This window comes from Rhipicephalus sanguineus, chromosome 2 (assembly GCF_013339695.2).
Source record: "Rhipicephalus sanguineus isolate Rsan-2018 chromosome 2, BIME_Rsan_1.4, whole genome shotgun sequence".
Taxonomy (NCBI): Eukaryota; Metazoa; Arthropoda; class Arachnida; order Ixodida; family Ixodidae; genus Rhipicephalus; species Rhipicephalus sanguineus.
Window position 1 is genome coordinate 229,974,098 of NC_051177.1, and position 22,070 is coordinate 229,996,167.

The following is a 22,070-nucleotide window of genomic DNA, read 5'->3' on the forward strand; positions in this document are numbered from 1 at the left end:
ATGCACCATGAGCGTAACATGTAATCATGACATACATGACATGTATGTCATGGTTTTCATGTTACCACCTGTTATTCTTGTTCCTCGTACGGTCACATCGCGCAATACCAATTTTGGTGTATATCAATCTTGCGAAACGGCCCCGAGTGCGCCATGAGCGTAGCATGTAAATCATGTTGTACATGTCATGCATGTCATGACTTTCATGTTACCAACTCTCATTTAGGTTCGTCGTACAGTCGCGTCGCGCAATATCAGTTTTGCTGTATATCAAGCTAGCGAAACGGCCGCGAATGCACCATGAGCGTGGCATGTAAACCATGACATGCATGCCATGGTTTTCATGTTACCGACTGTTATTCATGTTCTTCATACAGTCACATCGCCCAATACCAATTTTGGTGTATATCAAGCGAGCGAAACGGCCGCGAGTGCACCATGAGCGTGGCATGTCAATCATGCCATAAATGATATGCATATCATTATTTTCAAGTTACCACTTGTCATTTATGTTTGTCATGCAGTCACGTCACGCAACACCAATTTTGGTCTATATCAAGAGAGAGAAACGGCCGCGAGCGTACCATGAGCATGGCATGTAAATCATGTCGTACATGACTTGCATGCCATGATTTTCATGTTACCACCTCTCATTTACGTTAGTCATACAGTCGCGTTGCGCACTACCAACTTTGGTGTATATCAAGCTAGCGAAACGGCCGCGAATGCACCATGAGTGTAACATGTAATCATGACATACATGACATGCATGTAATGGTTTTCATGTTACCACCTGTTATTCTTGTTCCTCACACCGTGACATCGCGCAATTCCAATTTTGGTGTATATCAATCTTGCGAAACGGACCCGAGTGTGCCATGAGCGTGGCATGTAAGTCATGTCGTACATGTCATACATGTCATGATTTTCATGTTACCGCCTCTCATTTACGTTCGTCATACACTCGCGTCACGCAATACCAATTTTGGTGTATATAAGTCTAGCAAAACGGCCGCGAGTGCGCCATGAGCGTGGCATGTAAAGCATGTCGTACATGACATGCATGTCAAGATTTTCATGTTATCACGTGTCAGTTATGTTCGTCATACAGAAATGTCTTGTCATACCAGTTTTCTTATATATCCATTCATTTAAACAGCCGCTAGCGCCCCGAGACCATGTCATGTAAATCATGCTGCACATGACATGCGCGTCATGATTTGCACGTTAGGACCTGTCATTATGTTCGTCATGAACTCTTGTCACACCATCCCAGTTTTGGTATGTATGAATTTAATGGAACGACAGCAAGAGCCCCAAGGCCGGTGAATGTAAATCATGCTGTTCATGACGTGCATGTCATGATTTTCATATTATGACATGTCATTTATGTTCGTAACACGGTCATGTTATGCTATACCAATATTGGTATAGATCCGATTAATGAAATGGCCAGGAGAGCACGAAGTCGTAGGCGGCTAGATAGATAGATAGATAGATAGATAGATAGATAGATAGATAGATAGATAGATAGATAGATAGATAGATAGATAGATAGATAGATAGATAGATAGATAGATAGATAGATAGATAGATAGATACGCTCAGAGTCACAGAAGTTCGGTAAGAAATGCTTCGCATTTAAAACAAAGCAACAGCTTTCTGTCACGTCCCATTCTCGGATATACTGACCCGTAGCGGCCAGTCAACTTTGTGAGTCTTGACTGTGAAGAATAAATCCAAGCTAAGCTTCTTACTTTTGTCAATAGAGCTTGCTAACCGACTTAAGCTCAGTGCGTTGCGCAGCTTTTTGGCTTCAGTCCTTACTTTTTTTAGTGAAACCTCGCTTCGGCACTCGAAAACAGAATTTATCGCGTTGCTGGCTTTTGAGCGAAAAACATCATTCGGCAGTACAGCGAAACCTCCATCCTTGTCAGCGGTCAACAAAGCGACGGAATGCTTTTAAAAAAACGCCGCAACACTGCGGACAGGCAGGCTATTGCGGTTTGATTTTGCCTGCGACAAAACATTGATGCTTTCAGCTACACATGTATCAGTTTCAGCCTCGGGAGCCCGCTTGGCTACTTGCCTTACAAGGGTCAGCAGTTCCGGCGGAGCCAGCTGAGGCTGTACGGCGAACTTGGGACCCAAGCTCAACACATCCTGCACACTGTCCGGGATAGGCACGGCACACGCTGTGTGGATTGGGTTTCTCGGCATGGGCATCTTCCTGGGAGTGATGGCCCGAAGCTGTGCCAGAACGTGCTGCTAGATGAACTCAGTCGTTCGGCTCGTGGAGGCGCAAACCTCGAGCCACTTCTTCTTGGCCCTGCGAGGTGTCTCGGTGCTGTTCAGTTGGAAGAACAATACATCCCGAAGCAGGCGTGCTCGACGTTTCCATTCCGAGCGAAGAATTTTACAGATTCGTTTGCCGTGTCCAGTGGACGGGGTGAGGCCTCCAAACAACAGCTTGACCGCAGGCGGAAGGAACTTGAGGCGTATGCAATAAGCGAGCGTGCGCGCCTGGCATTCAGCAATGGCGATGAGATTCTCAAGGTGACACAGATCAGCTGGAAAACACGTAAAAGAGCCCGACGTACTAGAAATGTAACTTGAGAAGAAGGCAGCATGGACTAGTTGGGCAGCATGGACAGCATGGGCTAGTGGGTTTTTACCTAAAAGCAACTTTTGCCTCGTGGAACGAAGACACTTTCATTCAACAAAGAGGCGTGTGTATCGGTTCATGCATATATAGTGCCAGTTTTAAGTGACATTTTTCTTGCTTATCATGACCGGCTACTTCATAGCCGCCTCGACAATACGACTGTTGTGAAAGTTTTCCGTTTTCTCAATGACTTTCTTTTGCTGTTTGATTGTGACGATAGGGGTTTTGAAGCTACTGTTTCAAACGCGTTATGTGATTTTAAAGAGTGCATGTCACCCCTAATCCTGACGCATGAGCTGCCGCAGGATGCCTCGTTAAGGTGTTTAGATTTGCGATTAAGCATTTCTAGCGATCACCTGTGCTTGAAGTACGAGCCCCGAGGAAGCGAGCCACTTCTACCGTATCTGTCAGCTCATTCAAAGCTTGTAAAAAGGAGCATTGCAAATCTTTCCTTCACCAACGCTCTTAGGAAATCTTGCGGCTACTTTTTGAAATGCAGCTTTCTTGAGCAGGCTTCCCGTCTGACAAGTGCCGGCTTTCCTGAGCCTGTGCTGGTTTCGGTAGCAGAAAAAATGCTTAGGACCATTAAACAGGGAGGCGAAGCACCAGCGAGCTGTGCCGCTAGAGATAATAAACGAGTCGGGGTGCTCCCCTACCCGCATAAAATTTCGCACAACCTGAAAAAAATAGGGGACAAGGTAGACGTTGAGATTGTATTCGCAGCTCCGGAAAAACTACCAATGCTTTGTAAGCGCGTGAGTACCCAAGCCACTAGAAGGAGCGTTCGTATAACAAAACACAAGATGTAGTTTGTAGCATGCGCTGTGGGTGTTGGGTACTTGATCCCGTTGCCTTGTGGTAAGTACTTTGGGCAAACTGGCAGATGCTCGAACGAGCGTTTAAAAGAGCATCACTATCATGTCACCACAGCTGTCCAAGGTCATCTCGGCATACATTGTAGAGATTGTGGATGTAAACGAGAATTTTAAAAGTGCGCCGTTGTTGCGAAACACCGCGAGCAGCTTACACGCGAAATCATAGAAGCTAATCAAATCCAACAGCTGGGTGACCTCTGTGTAAGCATGCCATCAGTTGCCCTAACCAAAAAGGAAACAGCGTATCTGGCTTTGACGCAATAGGTTTGTGCGTTTGTGCTGATGTGTGCAGGCGTTATCAGCTGTATATATTTCTAGCGTTTTTGCTAATAAAATTCAGTTGAAGTCAGCGCCTGCGTTGTGTCCTTTCATACGTCCTCGTTCTATTAGCACTCTGCAAATATGTCGATTGCAGTTAGCGGACGTAACCACAGTTACCGTAGACACGTTTGCAGCGCTTCCAATTGCGTTCTTTAGTTGATACATGGCTGCGTTCGTGCAACACCGCTATAACACCGCCCTGTACAGGGCTTCACGCTCGATTACAGACGCGTCAGCAGCGTGTTTTGATGCGCGCCTATCAAATAGCGTGAAGCCCTGTTCAACGAACGAACGCAACCATGTTTCAATCTCGTCAAATGCACACGAGATTTTTGCAGCACGGACAAACTTGTACCTCAAAGCCGGTAATTTATCTTCCCAAATGCGTATCAACGCCGTCTTTGCAACGGTCCAGTTTACACGCTTTTGGCCGATATTTTGCTGGGTACCGAGCTGCTCGCGACCAACATGGGGGCCGCCATGTTGTCAGCTTACGGCGCTAACAGGGGTTGCCTACCTCCGTTTACGAAAACTGTCGTTAGCGGATTAACTGCGGTTAGGGTTGTCGTGTGACAAGGTACAACAGCCGTTAGACTTAACGGCCGTCGTACTTGACTGTGGTTAGACTACCCGTGTGAAAAGGGTATGAGTTGCGTGCCTTGACCTTGGCCGACGCTAACTCTCGGCATCGAAAGTCTACGACAGTGACAGCGTACGCGTTTCTGCGCGGATACTTGGCCGCGTCGTTGTAGCGGGCGTCCGGATCTTGCTTGAACTTGCGTTTAATACATTCAGTTCTAGCCTTTCGTCTACTTTTGTGGAATGTCGGATGCATGTTGCTGGACGTTAGAAAGAGCCACCGGAAGTGACAAATTTAAGCCCATCTTTCGAAGCGGTTCTTCTAGTAGTCTTTTCCTTTGAATTTTAAACCTTCGGCACGTCAAAAAGAAGTGATCTAGAGATTCACAGATTCACTCTCATTACAGTGAAGGCATAAAGGTGACTGAGCCAGACCTGTGCAGGTAAAAGTTCAGTGGGGGGACTCGACATCGTAGCCTTGTAACTGATATTTCTTCCTTTCTAGAGGAACACCATCTGCTCTTCCAAGGAAACTTCAGTTGTGGGAAATCTGATGAAAACAAAGGAGATTTGTAGAAGTTATTGGACGTTGTAAGCTTTTCAAATCTCGCTGCAGTGACATATGCCGACGTCGGCAAAATAGAAATAACAGGGCCATCGTGGGGTGATACTGGAAGCGCATCCGTATATTCATTGAGCATAAAGCCTTTATGGGCAGGTACCCACACTAAATGAATAAGCCGTAACTGTATTGGAATTAGCGAATAGAATGTCTCTAAGGTACCTGATAAGTTAGGGGCGCTTAAGGAAGAACAGACGGAGAGGCAGCCTGTTAGAATAAGCACTACTGACAGACACTGAGGCAATTTCCGTAATGCTAGGACTATAGCCAGCAATTGAGCCTGGAAAAGAGGCGTAAAGTCAGGTAACCGAACTGAGAAATTCCAATCTAGAGAGAATGATGCGATTCCCACACCTGCCTTCTCTTCGCAAACGGAAGCATCAGTCGCTATCACAGTGTTTGTTTCTAGATTGGCCAAATGATCTTCCAAAATGCCATTAAGATATCGATATGGTAACTGTTTAGCATTCGTGGTATATATATCGTTAAATTCAATCCTAATTGTTTCTACAGTACTGAGTATAAGTACTTCATAGAGGTGAACATTTAATGGGTCCAAAAGTCTTTGTGTAAGAATGACTAGGGGGCAACGTAATCTATAACATTGGAGTTAAAAAATGAGGCCGGCTGATTAATGAAAACATACTGCGAACTCCTCTGTGGAGACGCATAAATTTTTAGGAACGTTCATACTGTTGAATATGAAACCTTTTGATAAGAGAAGGCAGGCGTGATCCTTCGTATAGAATATTGTTTGCGACAAATTTAGGAAGCCCAAGACAAAAGCGTAATGATATACGTTCTAAAAGATGGTTGATTCCTCCGTCATAGGAATCGGAATAACACGAAAGTAAAGCGTGCCTTTACAGAAGTAACTGAATGTTTACTGTACATTGATATAAGAGAGTTTGCACAATGTATACTGATGTCTGGCAGCTATAGCACCGTTTAACGTGGATGCACGCATTTTGATGATTGGTGGTACATCTCCATCCCGACGACTAACGTCCATGTTAAATGATGACACAAAACCTTGTGGTAGCTGTAGTAGTTAACGGTGAAAGCGTAATCAGAGAACGAGGTGTGATAGCCAGAAGAGCGTCGTATATTGGACGCAGAACTTGGGGGGCGATCGGAGATCTCTGTTCTGTGCCGTTCGTTCGCGTTCGTTCTGATGATCGCACGCGATTGGCTGAAGCCGGACAACTCACGCCACTCTAAGGGGCGTGGCCATTTATTTTTTTTCCTTGATGTTTTCTTTTTTGGTGACGTCATGCCGCGTCATAACGAGCATGTCGTCTGCTAAAAGTGAACGGAGAGCGAGCCCGCGCGAGCGAACAACGGCGTCGCACGGCATGTATTTCGAGTGATGCGGCGGTTGCGGCTGCCGCAACAGCTGATTTTGAGAAAATGGCGCTTGCAACGGTGCTTCCTTGCTACGTTGGCGTTTCTCGAAGCAGATGCAGAATGGTAGGAGGTGCGAAATGCGTTTGAAGAGATGAGCGAGTGTGAATTCCGGCGTCGCTTTCGTTTCTCGAAACGTACGGTACGTTGGTTGTGCGACGGACTCGACCCCGTCATCGGGTGCCAACGAGCCAGTGGGATTTCAACAGAGCGGAAGGTGTTGTCTGCGCTGAGATTTTTTGCCAGCGGATGCTTCCAGCGAGCTGTCGGCAGCGAGGAATTCATCGGCCTGTCGCAGTCGTCCGTCAGCGAAACCATCCACGAGGTGGCACACGCCATTACTGTCGTTGGCGGGCAGAAACGGTGGGTGGCCTTTCCCGAGACCACGGACGCGAAGGAGCGAGCAAAGGCGGCGTTCGCTCGGCTCGGGCGGATTCCTGGTGTTCTCGGGTGCGTCGATGGCACCCTCATCGCCATCCAAAAGCCCCATGGCCTGAGCCCCGCGGACACGGCGAACTACATGTTGCGGAAGGGGTTCTACGCATTGAACACCATGATCGTGAGTATTATTCATGCATTGTATACGTAGCGAATTGTTTCATTTGTATTGTTTAAATTTTCCGCTTTACTGCGACTGTTGCGACAGAACGTTTGCGGGAGCGATATTCTTTTTTTATCTATCCAGAACGGGAGTGGGTGCCCTTCCGGGCACCTCGGTTAGGATAAGCAATGAAAGCATTCGACGCGGGCTGCACTGTGGTTCAGCGGCCTCCACAGTTCATAAAATCACCGCTACTCGATCGCTATGTGTACACTGAGCCTTGATTCTCGATGTGGATTTGTTGAGAGAAGCCCTCCCAGAATGTGCCGTAGTATATTCGCTGCCCTGTGCTGCGTCCTCATTCTTCATTGTCGTGCTGGTTGTCATGGATAAATTCCTGTGCATTAAATACGTATTGCTTCATTACCCTTTTTCAGATGGGAGCTTTTAATGCTGTATGTAGTTTGTGATACATTGGCTTAAACATGCAACAGTAATTGGGTTAAAAGCCTGCTGTGGCCGGAAGCGGGGTTGTCCCAATCAGTAAGCATGCAGACTACTTTTTTGACACTGCCTTGACGAACCCAAGCCCACGTGTTAAAGCTTATGGTATAAGTCCTACCTTGTCGACGACTCGTTGATAGCTATGTTTGAATAGTCGGTAAGAGTGCAGACAGATGTAGTTACATTAACACGAGTTTTTCCGAAGTCTTTTATGGGTACAAATTTGGCTGAATTGAATTCTGCAGACATGTGATGCCGACCTCTGGATTCTGGATGTAAATCCATGTTTCCCGGGGTCATGCCATGACTCGTGGGTGTGGCGGAGGAGCCCTCTCCGTCGGGACCTGGAAGCCGAACTGCGGCCTGGTGAATGCTTGCTTGGTAAGTGCTGGCAGTGTTTGCAAATTCAAGACGATAATTCCACGCATGCTTATTGCCTTATTTTGATATATTTAAGTTTCAGCCACAGAAACCTTTCTCAACGCTTGGCACAGACCGTGTCACAATGTCTAGAAAGCTTAATTATGTTATGATCACACGCAGGACGCGAATAGTCAAGTTCATTCGAGAGCTTATGCGAGCACCAGCGATAGCACTGGAAGTTTCGATGACTGCTTTATAAAAGACCACGCATTCCAGCAATAGTCAAATTACCTGAGGACTGTTCACGCCGCTATCAGCTTACAGTGCGAATGGCTTGCATGTTGTATTTTCAGTTTTCGGGCACAAGTTCGCCAAAATGAAAAAGTTTAGTCGAACATGCCGACTGCTGCCTTTGTCAACATCACAGCCACGTGACAATATCACTACAGCTGCCATGCTTCTTGTGCAGGAGACTCTGGCTATCCATTAGAACCGTGGCTCCTGACACCAGTGCCCGGAGGACCAGCTAGTGGCACCCCTGAGAGCGACTACAAGGCCCACACCGCCATGCGCAATGTTGTGGAGAGGTGCATCGAGGTCCTAAAGAGCAGGTTCCGCTGCTTGCAGCGTTACCGGGCCCTGCTCTACAACCCCGATGGAGCAGCCACCATCATTGCTGCTTGCGCAGCTCTCCACAATATTGCACTAGCGGCACATGAGCCTGCTCTCGAAGGGGACGACGACGACCCCGACGACGATGACGACAGCGACAACGCTGAGGTGCCCCCATCACTAGCTGAGCTACCACCACAACGGGTGCAAGCCCCACAGCAGGTTCTCCTGAGGGGCCAGCAGCAGCGTAACCGCGTGGTTAACCTGTTCAGAGGACCACGGGGCTCACATGTTGAGCACCTGCGTAGGGTACGCCGCCGCCTGCAACGACCTTGGCAGCCTTGCGCGGTGCGTGTTTCTCTTTGTTCATTGTGTTTGCCACTGGCTTGTTTAAAAAAAGATCAATTTTTTTTACTACACTTCTAACGTTTTTAATGAAACGGGATTCAGCTTACAATGAATGACCCCCCTTGTAACATATGGTGGTTCACACTAAGCACAAATGAGAGCTCAGCTGTGAATGGCACACGGTGCCATTCACAGCCACAGTGGTAACCTGTAAAGGCTGTTTCAACAGGACAGCAACATGGGCTAGCTTTTGTGCAACAAGGATCGTGGTAAACATTAAGTGAACGACATGGGTGGTATCAGAAGTAAAATTTCATTACTTGTATTGCGAGCAATGCACATATAAAGCAAAGTAAATGAACGCCTCTCATATTTAATGAAAAGGAAAATATAAAAGTATCTTCCTTTTATATTATATACATGAAGTTATAACAAAGTGCCCATTACTCTGCATCAAGATACACACTTCGCAACACAAAAGTCATTGCAGTACATGAAAACAAGGTACAGATGAGCCCAGATATATCGAACTCGCTAAAAAACTGCAATTACTTTGACATATCGAACAACTCGACATAAAACTGTTGAAGATTTTACTGCCTCTTAGGTGCATACGTAGGCCTTCTGCAACTGTTTTACAAAAATGTATGAACGACACCGTCATGGCAATGCACGGGAATTTTTTCATTTTGTATTTTTCCATAATTTGCATTTGGCGACGCACAGTTATGTGCACGGGTGAGTGGTACACGCGAACATGTGGTGTGTACGTCAATGACAGCTGTACGTACTCATCCGGCTCCGAAAGCTTCTGTCTGCCTTGTCTTTGAGAATCGTACTGAGCATGCTTCTTGGGATGCTGTACACAGTGGAGATGAAGGCTTCTTTTCCCCATGTTCGGTTGTATTAATACCACCAACTTCGCAGAGATCAGCATAGCTTTTACATTTTATGACACGTATCACGCTAACAAAAGGAGCAAAGAAATGAACTGTGATCCGCCAGGTGGGCACAATGACGAGAAATTTTAGTAGAAAGCACTTGATGGCAAGCGATAATTTCTACTCGCTGCGTGTGGAACCGTCGTAATCGCATCGCTTTCTCTAATGTATTTAGGAAGGCCCCCTTTCCATGAGGAAAAGCGAAATTCTGGCGAGGGAGAGCCAACCTCTTGGGGAGGTTTGTGCTGCCCTGTTCGATGTATCATATGTTCTGGCTGGTTTTTTTTAATGTAGCCACACATTTTTCTATAGAAAAACATTTAGATATAAACGATAATTCAATTTACTCTAGTTCGATATGGTTGATTTTGACTGGTTTGTCAGAAATAAAATGAAACAAAGAAAAAAAGAACACCATGATAATGTACCATGCACTGTCACATAATGAACATATATGGCCCTGGCTTTTGTTGTTTCGAGTGTCGTAAACATCAATGCACATATTGAAGTATTGCATGTAATGTTCACAAGAGCACTTCGTCGTCAAATGTCCACTGCCGGATGATGAATTATTACTGATCTCCAATTTATCCTATGTTATAGTACGAGCTCAGTCCACATCATTACTTATAAGTTGAAATAGTAGATGTAGTCACCTTGTTTACGTTTCCTATTTCGTGGTAACCGTTTCGTTGCTTTAAACATTCATCAATTGTATGTCAGATACCATGAGAAGCTGGCCCAGGTTCATTTGATTCGGCTAGTGTTAACTACACTGTCTGGTGCCTTCTGTTCTTCTATGACTGATTCTGCTGTTTTCACACCTGTAAATGTCACACTGAACAGTTTCCGTTCAGGTATGTAGTGCTCGGTCCTCACTTCTTGGCGAAGTTTTACACTTTTCGCTTTATGGACAACAGCACGTTGCCCATCGTTATTTGAGAATGCCTGCCGAATGTGCTTCAGCCCATCATTATTTGGCAAATTTCCTAACTTAAAGTAGGCTTGCTTGTAAGTGACCTAGATAGATTGTAGTTTTCTTGTGTTTGTGAACTTTTCTTCTTTTCAGGCCATTGAACATGAATCTTTGTCTTCGGAATAATTATATTTAGCCATAATTTGTAGATGTAGGCCCACACTCACTCAATTTTTTTTTGCAATTCATCACCATCATTGCTGAACAACCGTATGGTCTGCAAGTTGGTTGTTGATACATTTCCTCTTATTATTTAATCCTGTTGGTACCCACTCCTGTTGTCTAAACGCTTCTAAGCAAGATAATGAATGTTTGAGTGTTGCTACATTTCAAGAGTGTTGTGCGACCTAGACTATCCACAAGCACTCCTCCTTGCTTTAGCATGTGTCAAAATTACTAGAAAACACACAGTGCACTGTTCTACACTGTAAACATATCAATACACTACACTGCACTATGCACATATACTACAAAATTTTCTGAATGTATTATTGTATGATGAGATTTAAAAATTGACATTGCAAAACATGCTTCATGAATGCAACCATACTGTGCTATGTACATGTACTACAAAACTGCTGAATGCATAACCTCGCATGATGAGATCAAAAAACACGACAATGCAGGGCACGGTTTACCATTGCAACTGCTTCATGTTATGTATAACGAAACAGCACATCAGTGCCTATGATATGCAGGAAAAGAAAATTTACAGGAAAAAAGTTGCAGGGTGCCACTGAAACAAAGCACTATACCACAGCTCGTGATGTGAAAGTGAAAAAAAAAGATTGCAGGGTGCCACTAAAATAAACCAATATACCACAGCTCTTGATATGAACATAAAAAGAAAGATTTCAGGATGCCACTGAAGCGAACCAATAACATACCACAGCCCGTGATATGAAAGCGAAAAAAAAGGAATACATAAGAGAAGAAAAAAATCACAGCTCGTGATATGCAAGGAAAACAAAGAAATATATGACAAAAAAATCACAGGGCAACAGTGTAACATACCTACAAATCACATCTCGTGATATGTAGGGAAAAACGGAATACACAAGACAAAGAAAAAAACACAGGACACCACTACAAAAAACACCACAGCTTGTGATGGTTAACAAAGAAAAAAAAACAAATACTATATACAAATGTACATTATGGCGCAGGTGGCTGCTGCTGAAGCGCCGCAGTGAGGGCCCGGACGAGGGCACCGATGCCCTGCGGCTCGCGCACGACGTCATCAAGACTCCGAGCCTGACGTTCAGCGGCTGCACGATGACACCTGGCCTCGTCGGCGAGCTGCTGCAGTGCCTCGCCCTGCCGCCTGGTGTTTTCGGCGAGCAGCTCCAGCGCCGCGGCCTGCCGATCACCAACATCGCGCAGCTGTGCCAGGAGCTGGAAACCAAGAAATGTGTTGCCATTATCATCCATGCATTTCTCGCGATGGACTCTTCGCTGGAAGCTTCTGTTCGTGAAGAGTTTCAGTGTGCGTAACAGTTTCCTCTCTGTTGAAAATCCACTGGCCCAACGGCATCCATGAACGGTGCCAGTTCACGCACAACCAATGTACATCGTTTGGACCATAAAGTTTCCTAAAATGACCTAGAGGGAACTCTGGCGCTGCGATCGTTCAGGCCACCATGGGAATGATGGGTAGTACATGGATTTGCCTAGTCTTCGTGCTTGTGGGCTTCAAACGCACTTGTGGCTTTGTTTATTGCTATGTTTTGGTTTTCTTTCGGATAAAAGAATGGATCGTTGTGAACTTCGTGACCAGATTTGAATCGGTGAGCCTAAAGAAGTTAAATTGGTGAAGTGAAACTGCTGATTTTTGCTGAACTTCGTTTTGCGACAAAGCGGATGCAGGCGAAGCGGAGCCAAACGGAGCCGAAAGAACGATGTTTAGACAAATCCGTGTACTACCCATGATTCCCATGCTGGCTGAAGCGCGATGCATTGCAGCTCCCATAGACACTAGCACCAGAGTTCCCTCTAGTAAGTATTGTAGGAAACTCTGTGGTTTGGACAGACCAAAACGGTGCCAGAATTCATTCTTGCTCATCTCGTCAAACGCATCTCGCACCTCCAACCACCTCTGCACAAGAAGAAACCAAACAGCCCTTTTCAGGGCTACATAACCGTTTGCCCGGCTTTACGAGATTACCGACACAATCTCCTTCCGAAACTCCAGTTGCTGCAATATGCAAAACATGCAGCAAATAGGTGTGACACAGGTGGAAAATGTGCATGATGGCTATGTAAAGTATTTGCATACAGAGTTTTTTTTACAGTATATATTAAACAATAGCGCATTTCCAATTATGCTTTAGAAGCATGTGACACAACAGGGAACCATCACGAGACGTTACACATTTTTCCAACGCAAATTTACTATGTTTCACAATAACTGTAATGCAGGACACCTTATTCTGTCTGACAGTCATGCAAGCAGTTAGCTCACCTACAACTGTTTTCGACATTTATTTTTCTTGTGTATAACTTTCTCGCCCACATGTTATGCTTTAACTAACATATACCTGCACGCATCAGCATCACCTGTGAGCATGTAAAATCATCTGCTGTTAATGAAGTTGGTATCTACGAACCGTGTTAGTCTGCTGCTGCTGGTCTGCCACGCGAGGCAGTAGACTGCGGGCAGTCGTCGTCTGCTGCTGCTGCCGCCGTCGTTGGCGCTGGGGTACTGAAAACATAATCAATCCTTTTTACTTCACAGCAGAAACCTACAGCACAGTGTTTCAAGGCTCTGACATGGTAACATGAAAATGGGTTATTTTATTAAACTACTGACACTGTTAATAGAAAAAACAACGGTCAAACTTACGAGCTGGGGCCACATCCTCTTCGGGCGAGCCAGCGGCAGCCGCAGCAGGGCTCACGAACGCCTGTTAAAGTAAGAAGTTTATTTATTGACACATTGAGTACAATAAGCAACATGAAGAGCAAGGTGTGAAAGTTCACCTGCAAGCCGCTGGTGCCCGGCATGGCCCCGACTGAAACCCTTGGCGGTGCGGGCAATGGCTGAGGGCGGCGGAAGTCCCCAGACAGCGCACGAGCCTGCAGGCTCTGGTCTGGGGGAACCAACTGTAAGCATACATTAAAAAAAGCTACATCGCAATCTTGCCCCTAGTAACAACAGTGCAGCAACCGAGAGCCATACACAATTTCTGGGGATTATTGTGGCGAAAGTGTACATACGCTAGAATTACCATAGCAATGTTTTTTTTTTGTTTTTTCGACAGGTGTTTCAACAGCGACATGCTATGCCACTCCAACTTTGGGGAGAGGAGGGAAGGGAGGCAAATCCACTTGCTATGCCCCTCAGTCGACTACAGGATATGAGAAATGGTTTAGAACACTTAGGGTTCTCCAATGAGCTTCGAAGTATAGTTCGCGGCTGTTGTCTCGTCATTGCCATAAATGTGACTCCCTCGCACGCTGTTCTCGACGGCGCAACGCGTTAGCATCTGAACCTCAGCGGCAGCCGAGTGATCCAGTCGAAATTATTTGAAAAAGTAAAACAAACCGCGCGTACTCGAACGAAGCTAATGAGCACACTAGTTCGCAGCACAGAACAGGGATATTCCAAGGCAGGGCTTACCGCTTCCGACCGCCGAAATACAGGGCCTCGCGCACCGTCGACCCTCGAGGTGCCAGTCAGCTGTAAGATGCGGCCGCGGTAGACAGACAGCTGGCCGCCTCCGGTGCCCCTGTAAAGCACAAACGGGATGTGTAAGATGACCCACCGAGATACAATAGTGCTCGCACTCACCTCTGTCCTTCCCGGAGTCGTATGAGCTCCTGCTCGGCGTTATAGCGCTCCTTCCGCCAGAACGCCTGCCACTGCGCGAAAGACCTATGCGCATGGCCTGCCTGGTTTAGGAGCGCTATAACCTGGTGCCAGAGCTCCTCCCGGTCCTCCCTCGTGAACGAGGGGTCCAGCGGGTACGCAGGCGTTGCGAGCTGGCGGTGCTCCTCCATGAAAATCAGGAGGAGCTCCCGTTGACGCTCAGACACCCGAGGACCGACACGCTCCTGCCTCGACGACATTTTGAAAATATGCGCCACACGCAACTTCCTTTGTAGAGAAGCATTGGAACGCTCTAATGGATGGATGGATGGATGCTATGAGCGTCCTCTTTAAAACGGGGCGGTGACATGTCTGCCACCAAGATCGAAGAAAAAAAAAAGCTTTCTTGTTTCATGTTGGCCTAATACCTTATCTACATTGATTAAATCTATGTTATTATACCAAAAAAATATAAATTCACGGTCCATGCCTCTTAAGGCAGAATGACCTTATTTTTCCCCCATTATTTATTTTTGTTCTTTATCTCTAGAAGAGCTTGGGTTGGGGCTAGTTGGAACATACTGTAGAAAAATTTTAGCGCTGCAAAGTTGAGGACGAAAAAACATGGACAACACAGACGAAGCGCATCTAACAACTGAATTTATTGAACCAAGAAGGTCAAAAAGGAGAGGAATAAAAGACGTAACATACGAAAGAAGGGGCACTGTAGGCAAACCACGCATGAGCCAAGCATCGGTGCTATCTATGCAGTGAAACACGTGCATAAATCTAATTCAAACTTTACGTCTGTATCAATGATGTCACTTATGATCCGATTACATTTATATTTGTGCCGCTAAACATGACACTTGTCTTTCCGTGAGTGCTATAGATGGGGAGCTAACGCATGCGCCAAACTTCCCCGACATCATACTGTAAGCTTCAATGATAGTTCTTCTGTTTTTGTCCTTGCTGTGCGCCACAATGGAAGTGTCCCTGAAATTTGGGTTACATTTACAATCAGAGCAGTGCTGAGCGAGATTCCCTTCGATTGCAACCCTACTACACAAATTTTTGTGTTCCTGAAGCCTACTTTTCTGCCACCAATACTCTAACCGTCTCTTACTTATTTCTATCGCGGACGTGTGCAGCTTTCCATTGTTGTCCCTAAAACCCAAGGCTTCATGTAGACTCGTGCCCACACGTATACCTGGGTGAATATCGCCACATTCAATCAGTACATGTTCCATCGTTTCCTTTGTTCCCCCGCAGCATGTACATTGTTCTTCTTCGTTACTGAATCTCGCTTTATAACTACGCGTTCTAAGGCAGCCCGACCTTGCTTCAAACAGTAAAGCGCTTCGCCTTGAATTATCATAAAACATTTCCCTCCTTATTTCGTTTTTTCCCTTTCGGTAGTTACTCAGAGCCGGCTTCTTTTCCATCGCTGCCATCCAATAAGTCCTCTCCGCCTCTCTGACCTTCCGCTTAATGCTCCTTGTTGCCATATCGCCCGCACTGCTAGCCGTATATTTACTGGTAAGCCTCCTAGTTCTTTTTCTCCACTGCGTGTCAACGCTTTTTCTATACAAATACCTGAAAACCTTCTCTGCGCATCTACTGTTCTTCATTTTCCTCAGCCTCTCTTCGAATCTCATTTTGCTCTGAGCTTCCCTCACTTCAAAGCCTGTCCATCCCATATCACCCTTTACAGCCTCATTTGTCGTCTTCCCGTGAGCGCCCAACGCGAGGCGGCCCACCGTCCTTTGATTTACATCCATTCCTGATTGTACCTCTGACTTCATGCACACTACCGAGTTCCCAAATGTAAGCCCCGGGACCATCACATCCTTCCATAGCCCTCGAAGCACCTCGTACCTATTGTATCCCCATAAAGCTCTGTGCTTCATAATTGCAGCATTCCTCTTTCCCTTTGCTACCGATGCTTTCTCTGGTACCTCCATATATCTATCCCCCTCATTTACCCATACTCCGAGGTACTTGTACTCGCTTACCCTCGGTATTTTTTGGCCCTGTATAAAGACCACATGGTCTTCGTGATCATTGAATACCATCAATCCACATTTTGTTGCACTAAATCCTAGTCCTAGAGCCTCACATTCCCTTCCGTATATATCTGCCAGTCGCTGCATATCATCTTGACTGTCCGCAAATAAGACAATATCATCAGCATAAAATAGACCTGGAAGCTTCTGCTCAACCATCGTGCCGACCTGCTTGTGTGACAAATTAAATCCAATGTTGCTACCTTCTAGCGCTTTTTCAATCCTCACCATGTACAGCATGAATAACAGCGGGGACAAAGGACATCCCTGTCTCAGCCCCTTGCTAATTTCAACGCTGTCCTTGCTACTTATTCCTTCCCATTCTACACAAACTGTATTTTCTCGGTATATTTCCCTCAAAGGCTGTATACAGTCGTCACCTATGCCCACTTCTTTCAGTATATCCCATAAAATTTCCTGATTAACGTTGTCATACGCCCCGGTGATATCTAGATAAGCTACGTATAAGGGCCTGTTTTCTATTTTCGATATTTCTATACACTGGGTAAGAACAAACAGATTATCGTCTAACCGCCTGTCAATTCGAAATCCATTCTGAAGTTCTCCCAAAATATCATTTTGTTCTACCCATGCTTCTATTTTTAATTTTACTGCCTGCATCGCCAACCTGTATAGCACCGATGTAATGGTTAGCGGTCTATACGAGCGAATGTTATCCTTTTCTCCCTTGCCTTTATAGATTAAGTGCATTCTACTTTTTCGCCAACTGTCTGGTATTTCCCTCTCCTGTAAGCACTTTTCTACGGCTTTCAGCAGTGCTTCTTTAGTTTTATGTCCGAGTTCCTTAATGAGGCTGACGGGAACCCCATCTAAGCCCGGAGTAGTGCGCTTAGGAATTTTTCCTTCGGCCTTCTTCCAATTGAAATTCTCTAGTACTACATCTTCGTCAGTTGCACTCCTTTGCGTACTATTACCTACCGGGGGAATCCCCTGGGTGACCTTTTTAAACGAATCGGCTGTTATCTTTCGGATGTAACCTAGCACTTCATACCCTTCCAATTGATTTCCTCCTTCATCTACCATATGTTGTTGCATTGTGACAGACTTCCTACCCAGCGCTTTTAGGTGGCTCCAAAATATCCTAGGCGCGGCCTTCTTCTTTTCGCGAATCTCTGTCATCCAGCGTTCACTTTCACCTTTAATTTTTGCCTCGACTAATTTCTGCACAATGGATTTTTGCTCTAAATATATTTCCCATATTTGGTTGACTTCGTCCTGTGGCCGCTTCTCCTTTTTTGCTTGTCTGTGCTCCCGTGAAGCCTCACGTCGCTTCTCGATCGTCTCCCGGATTTCTTTGTTCCACCAACTTTTTGGCTTTCTCTTTCCTTTCCAACAAATAGTTTTCTTCTCTTTTTCCATTTTTTTCGTGATTACATGTAGCAGCTCACTATACTTCCAGTCTTTGCCTGGTAGTTCGTCTACTTTTTCCTCGACTCTTGCGGCTATATTTGTTATTTGTTTGTCATTTAGATACAAGCTGCCAAACTTTGATTCTATGTTCTTATTTTCAGTTTTATATCCCATTTGTAATATTATGCGTTTATGATCACTACCCAAGCTGTTAATGCCTTCCTCGTCTATTCTCATCTCTCTAAGTTTGTCATATATTCCTTCTGTCATGAGACAATAATCAATGCTCGATTGCCGGTTTCCGACTTCCAACGTTATCTGCCCCTCACACTTAGGCCCCACGTTAACTATCTGAAGACTACGTTGCTCGCAGAGATCTAGCAATAACTTGCCATTGGTGTCTGAATATCCGTCAAGGTCATGAATGTGAGCGTTCATGTCCCCTAGAAGGATTATTTCGGCATAATGATCAAATTCTTTAATATCGGTGCTTATGCATTTCACTATCTCCAGATTCTTTTCTCTGCAGTTATTGCCTGTCCACAAGTAAGCTACACCTAGCCACGTTTTCTTTCCACCTACTGTGCCCGAAACCCACATGTGCTCTGAACACGTTTGTTTCACTCTATCCAATTTTGTTCTGCTATGAATTAGCATTCCAACACCCCCACCTCTCCTTTCTGAGGTGATCCTGTTACATCCTTCCCATATATAATTGTCAATATGTGGTGGCTCTTCCAAGTCTATAAGGTGTGTTTCTGTAACCGCATAAACACCTATCTGTTCCTTGCTTAACTGCTCCTCAATCTCTAACCATTTTGCCTTTTTTCTGCCACCCTGCATGTTTATGTAACTAATTGCAACACGCGCCTTCTCCCTTCTTTTACCTTTTCTCTGGTTTTTCGCTATACTGCCTGTCAAAGAGTCCCCCTGGTTGTTTTCCTCATTACAAGCTACCGTGGGCACCGAAGGGCCCGCGTGCCCCCCAAAAAAGCTACTGCGCGTCCTGCCAGTCGCCAGCCCACCTCATGACCAAGCCTCTTATCGAAGTGAATTCTGTCTCTTTGGAAACCGCCCCACCTGTGCACCTCCCTGTTTATATCCACTATCTCGAAGCCCTTCTCTCGACTAATTCGCCATATCTCTTTGTTTGCGTCGACAACAGCTCTTTGCAAGTTGATATCTCTCACTGGTACTTCCGGTATTGTGCATACCACTATCTGCACCTGAGAGGAAATGGCGCGCATGTCCTCGACCCCTTTCGCCAATGTGGTCGCTAGTTCGGCTGATTCTTCATTCAAGACGTCGTTTAGACCTCCCGCGATTATCACGAGGTTACGTCCATTAGCCTTAGTTGCGAGTTTTGCGCTAGCTCGTCTCATCACTGATCCCAGCCTATGTCCCGGGAACTTCCCTATTAAAACTCGTTTGTCGCCTCTCACCCTTTCCTTAACTGCTTCTTCGCATCTAACTAAATTCGAGTCCCCGGCGATTATCACGTGCTCCGACTCTTCTGCTGGACCGTCCCGCACCTGGCCACTGCCTCGGTTACTAGCGCGTGCCACTGCTGCTTTGTCCCCTCCCCTTCCCAAAACTACTTCGCGGAAGCTGGGTCCTGTGACCCTTGCACCTGTCTTTTCCAAACCTGTTTCCCCCTTCGAGTCTACCACTGTGGGGGTCGATGCCCCGCTGTTCCCGCTGTCGCTTGCTTCTTTGTTCACCATGACTACCTTTGCTAACCCCTCCTCGGCTGACTTTAGCCTTTCCCCCATAGCCATCGTTTTTTCCCGCTCTGTCGCCAACGCGATCTCCAGCTCGGCGATTCTTACCGTGAGCTTATTCTGGGCAGCCATCATTATTTCCATTTTCGCCTCTAACTCGCATTGCTTACACTTGGCGTCAGCTCCCTCTGTCTTCTCATCCGTACAAACCTCTATTTTCCATCCCATTCCGCACCCTGAGCACTTTACGGTCTTTTTGACCATGGCTAGATCGTTCACACGGCGGATTAGATACACTTAAAGTCAAATGGTATCACAAAACTCCGCAAGTATGCTATACTTCAAAGCACATGTGTGCCTTTCAGACACGTGGTGACCGAACGGAAAAAAAAACAGGCGACTGTCACACAGGAAACAGTACAAAATTGTAAGCCTTATTATGCTTCAAAGCTTCAATCTAGTGGCTTATGTACTCATATAACTAAAAAAACAAGCTCGAATCATGCAAAAAAAAAAAAAACTTATCTGACGCTGTCATTCCGGAGCCCACGAAAAACACGTCCGTCCTCCAGCAGAACCCTCGAAGCCACCCTCGAAGCCAATGGGTCGTCCTCTCAAGCGCCTTCTAGTGGGTCATCCTCTTCGCCTATTCTCGGAGAGCACGCCCCTCGTGCTCGTGCTCGTGAGAGTCTGCGAGTCTGCGCTCTGTCGTTGTGCATCGTCGCCGTCAATCTCGCCGTCAATAAACGTCTTAACAAAGTGGTGGAGAGTGCTGTACCGTCACCACAACTTCGGTCTCCATTCGATGCCCCTGGAGCTTCCATCCCGTACCGTGTCATCTACCATGCCGCAAGACGCCGCTCAGCAAACGCCGCCTCCTACTCCGACCGCTTGTCCCGGTGTCCCCCGCATCCGTGACCCTCCTGTCTTCACCGGCGCGGATGGCACCGACGTGGAGGACTGGCTCGCGATTTACGAACGGGTGAGTGTCCCCAATAAATGGGACGAAGCAGGCAAGCTGAGCAACTTGGTTTTCTACCTCGCGGGTGTGGCAGGCATGTGGTACAACAACCATGCATCCGATTTCCCGACGTGGTCCGATTTCAAGACCGCCATCGTCGACGTATTTGGCCGCCCTGCCGTCCGTAAGCTGCAAGCCGAACAGCTGTTGCGTGAACGGGCACAACAGGCCGGTGAATCGTTCACGAGCTACATTGAAGACATCCTTCACTTGTGCAAAAAAGCCGACGCGAGCATGCCGGAGTCTGACAGAATCAGGAATGTTATGAAAGGCATCGACGACGATGCCTTCACCATGCTGCTAGCCAAAAACCCTCGCACAGTGGCAGAGGTCATCACGCTGTGCCAAAGCTACGAGGAGCTGCGCCGGCAGCGCTTGATGACCCGTCGACCGCCATCACGCGATGCTGATCTCGCGGTCTTGTCGGCCATTTCCGACCACTCCACCTTGCTCGCCGAAATCAAGTCGTTCGTGCGTGAGGAAATTGCCCGCCAGATCTCTCTACTGGCTTTCGCTCCAGCGCAGCGTGTTGACCAGCCGCCCACTACCCTCCTGCCTCCTCTCCGCCGAGCGATTCAGCAGGAAATCGCAGAGGTCATTCCTGAATACCACCAACCGCCTCCAGTGCATGCGCCACTAAGCTACGCGCAAGCTGTAGCCAGGCCGCCCCCAGCGATTCCTGTGGCTGCACCGCGAAGTTACGCCGAAGCCGTCGTCGGACCACAGGCCTTCGACGCGGCTGTGCCGCCAACGTACGTCGACGTCGTCCCCAGGCCCCGACTCCTGCCTACAATGCCCTCATATCAGCAGCCGTCTCGTTCGTCCCGTTCTGCGACATGGATGCGACCCGGGAACCGCTGGCGCACTTCCGACAAACTCCCCATCTGCTTCGCGTGCGGTTGCGCCGGTCACGTCGCACGCTACTGCAATCGCATGGAGCCGCCTCGGGTCGCATCAGCCCTGCCCAGCCAATCAAGCCAACCTTATTATGACCAAGCGCCGCCTATGTCACCGACGTCCCGCGCCGCAACATCTACCCGCCGGTCACCGTCTCCACGACGTCGCTCACTGTCGCCTATGCGGCCACGTCCGGTCTCACCTGACCAGGAAAACTAGTCGTCGCAGTCCACGAGGCAAGGGCTGCGACGCTATCGAACTGCGAAAGCCCTCAGCGAAGCCCATCGAACGTGATAGACGTGTTTGTGGACGGTGTTCGCGCATCTGCCCTTATCGACACTGGAGCCGCCGTATCCGTCATGGACGCCAAACTTAGCCGATTACTGCGAAAAGTGACGACGCCACTTTCTGGTCTCTCCCTCCGTACAGCCAGCG

The 22,070-nt window shown here is 47.0% G+C and overlaps 1 protein-coding gene across 1 annotated transcript; it reads left to right on the top strand.

Moving 5' to 3' along the window:
• The first annotated feature begins 7,019 nt into the window (after window positions 1–7,019).
• Window positions 7,020–10,852, top strand: LOC125757461 (putative nuclease HARBI1). The gene is made up of 4 exons (XM_049413065.1): window positions 7,020–7,025; window positions 7,757–7,892; window positions 8,344–8,790; window positions 10,845–10,852. Exons 1-4 carry the CDS (start codon window positions 7,020–7,022, stop codon window positions 10,850–10,852), a joined length of 597 nt encoding a protein of 198 aa, XP_049269022.1.
• Window positions 10,853–22,070: the final 11,218 nt, after the last annotated feature.

Bases quoted from the DNA above. Each gene is read 5' to 3' on its own strand.
- LOC125757461 (XM_049413065.1), top strand. The intron at 7,893-8,343 runs GTAAGTGCTGGC...CTTCTTGTGCAG, and splicing joins GCCTGGTGAATGCTTGCTTG to GAGACTCTGGCTATCCATTA.